General features: G+C 34.4%; 1 protein-coding gene across 1 annotated transcript; it reads left to right on the top strand.

Annotated features, from left to right (window-relative positions):
• The first annotated feature begins 311 nt into the window (after nucleotides 1-311).
• On the top strand, nucleotides 312-1,121 carry LOC119676667 (ATP-dependent DNA helicase pif1-like). The gene has a single exon (XM_038087918.1). It carries the CDS (start codon nucleotides 312-314, stop codon nucleotides 1,119-1,121), a length of 810 nt encoding a protein of 269 aa, XP_037943846.1.
• The last annotated feature ends 648 nt before the right edge of the window (nucleotides 1,122-1,769 follow it).

Below are 1,769 nucleotides of genomic sequence, written 5' to 3'. Positions count from 1 at the left end.
CAAACTACCGAGCAACCGATATGTAATATTGCGAAGCATTCTGCAATGGCTAAAGTTTCAGTAGCATCTAAAATCATCATCTGGGACGAATGCACAATGGCGCACAAACGCGCATTAGAAGCACTTGACAGAACATTGAAAGATCATCGCAATGACTCGAGATGTTTTGGAGGCGCAATGATTTTACTGTCTGGCGATTTTCGCCAAACACTCCCAGTCATTCCAAAATCGACTGCTGCCGACGAAATAAATGCTTGCCTTAAATCATCAAATCTTTGGCGCTATGTGAAGAAACTTCACTGGTAACAAACATGAGAGTTGTATTGGTAAACGATACATCTGCTGAAGAGTTCTCCAAGCAATTGCTGTTAATCGGTAATGGCCGTGTAGCTGTTGAAGAATCGACCGGATTAATTGCATTTCTTTCAAATTTTTGCAATTTCGTTTCATCAAAAGACGAACTCATCAATGAAGTATTTCCGATCATTGATAATCATAAAAACAAAAAATGGTTGAGTGAGCGAGCAATTTTGGCAGCTAAGAACAAAGATGTGAATGACTTAAACTTTGTAATTCAAAATCAAATCGTTGGTACTCTGCATACATTCAAATCTATTGACTATGTAACAAACGAAGAAGAAGTTACCAACTATCCAACTGAATTTTTGAACTCCTTGGATGTGCCTGGCTTACCACCGCACAATTTACAATTAAAGATTGGTTCGGTAGGCATTATGCTTCGAAATCTAAACCAACCAAAACTATGCAATGGAACGCGTTTAGTGATAACAAAACTGATGGCCAATGTGATTCACGCAATGATACTCAAAGGAAAATTCAAAAGTGATGAAGTTCTCATTCCGAGGATTCCAATGATCTCAATCGATATGCCCTTTGAGTTTAAACGAATTCAATTTCCTATACGGATTGCATTCGCTATGACTATAAATAAATCACAAGGCCAATCCTTTAGTGTTTGTGGTCTGAATCTAGAAAATGCATGCTTTTCTCATGGTCAATTGTACGTGGCATGTTCACGTGTAGGCAAACCATCTGCTTTATTTGTTCTTGCGCCTAATAAAAAAACAAAAAATATCGTATATCACAAGGTTTTTTATTGAAGAGAATCAATCGGAGTGCAACCCATAGGTTCTTGCTGACAGACTATTAAAATAATTAATTATATATCAATATCCTAATAAACTATTGAATACAATAAATTTTTTGTATTCATTTTATTACTTTAATAAATTTCTAAATTTAGTTTACCTATAATTTAGTATAACATTTATTGACTGTTACGCGGTACGAAGTTCGCGGGGTCACCTAGTATGCTATATTTTTCACTCCTGTAATTTTGAAAACAACAATAGATGTAACAACCAGTCCGTGTTAAACATCACTAACCATTCATTTCTCTCTTTGAAAGCCTTCATGAAAAGTGATTATCAATAAGAACAATATCTTCTTTAGATATTTGATAACTATTTAAGTTATTATAGTAACATAGTTGGGACTTAGTTTCATACTCAGTAATATCGACAAATGTGTTCCAGCCTTCCAACTAAAAACTATTCAATTTTTATTTCGGAAGTCGACTTACAAACATTACATCAACTGCAGTGATTTGTGATATACGAGGACATACTTTCGGTTTCCTTCTATCTGATTCTTCTTAATTGAATTGTAATGCTTCCTTCTATCCGATCCTTCTTAATTGAATTGTAATATAAAAGAACAAGTTATTTAGATATTTGATAAACATCTTT

This window comes from Teleopsis dalmanni, chromosome 2 (genome assembly GCF_002237135.1).
Source record: "Teleopsis dalmanni isolate 2A chromosome 2, ASM223713v2, whole genome shotgun sequence".
NCBI classification, from domain to species: domain Eukaryota; kingdom Metazoa; phylum Arthropoda; class Insecta; order Diptera; family Diopsidae; genus Teleopsis; species Teleopsis dalmanni.
The sequence above is the reverse complement of the archived record's forward strand: the minus strand, read 5'-3'. Positions and strand labels throughout refer to the sequence as shown.

Bases quoted from the DNA above. Each gene is read 5' to 3' on its own strand.
- LOC119676667 (XM_038087918.1), top strand. From the start codon at position 312: ATGAGAGTTGTATTGGTAAACGATACATCTGCTGAAGAGTTCTCCAAG.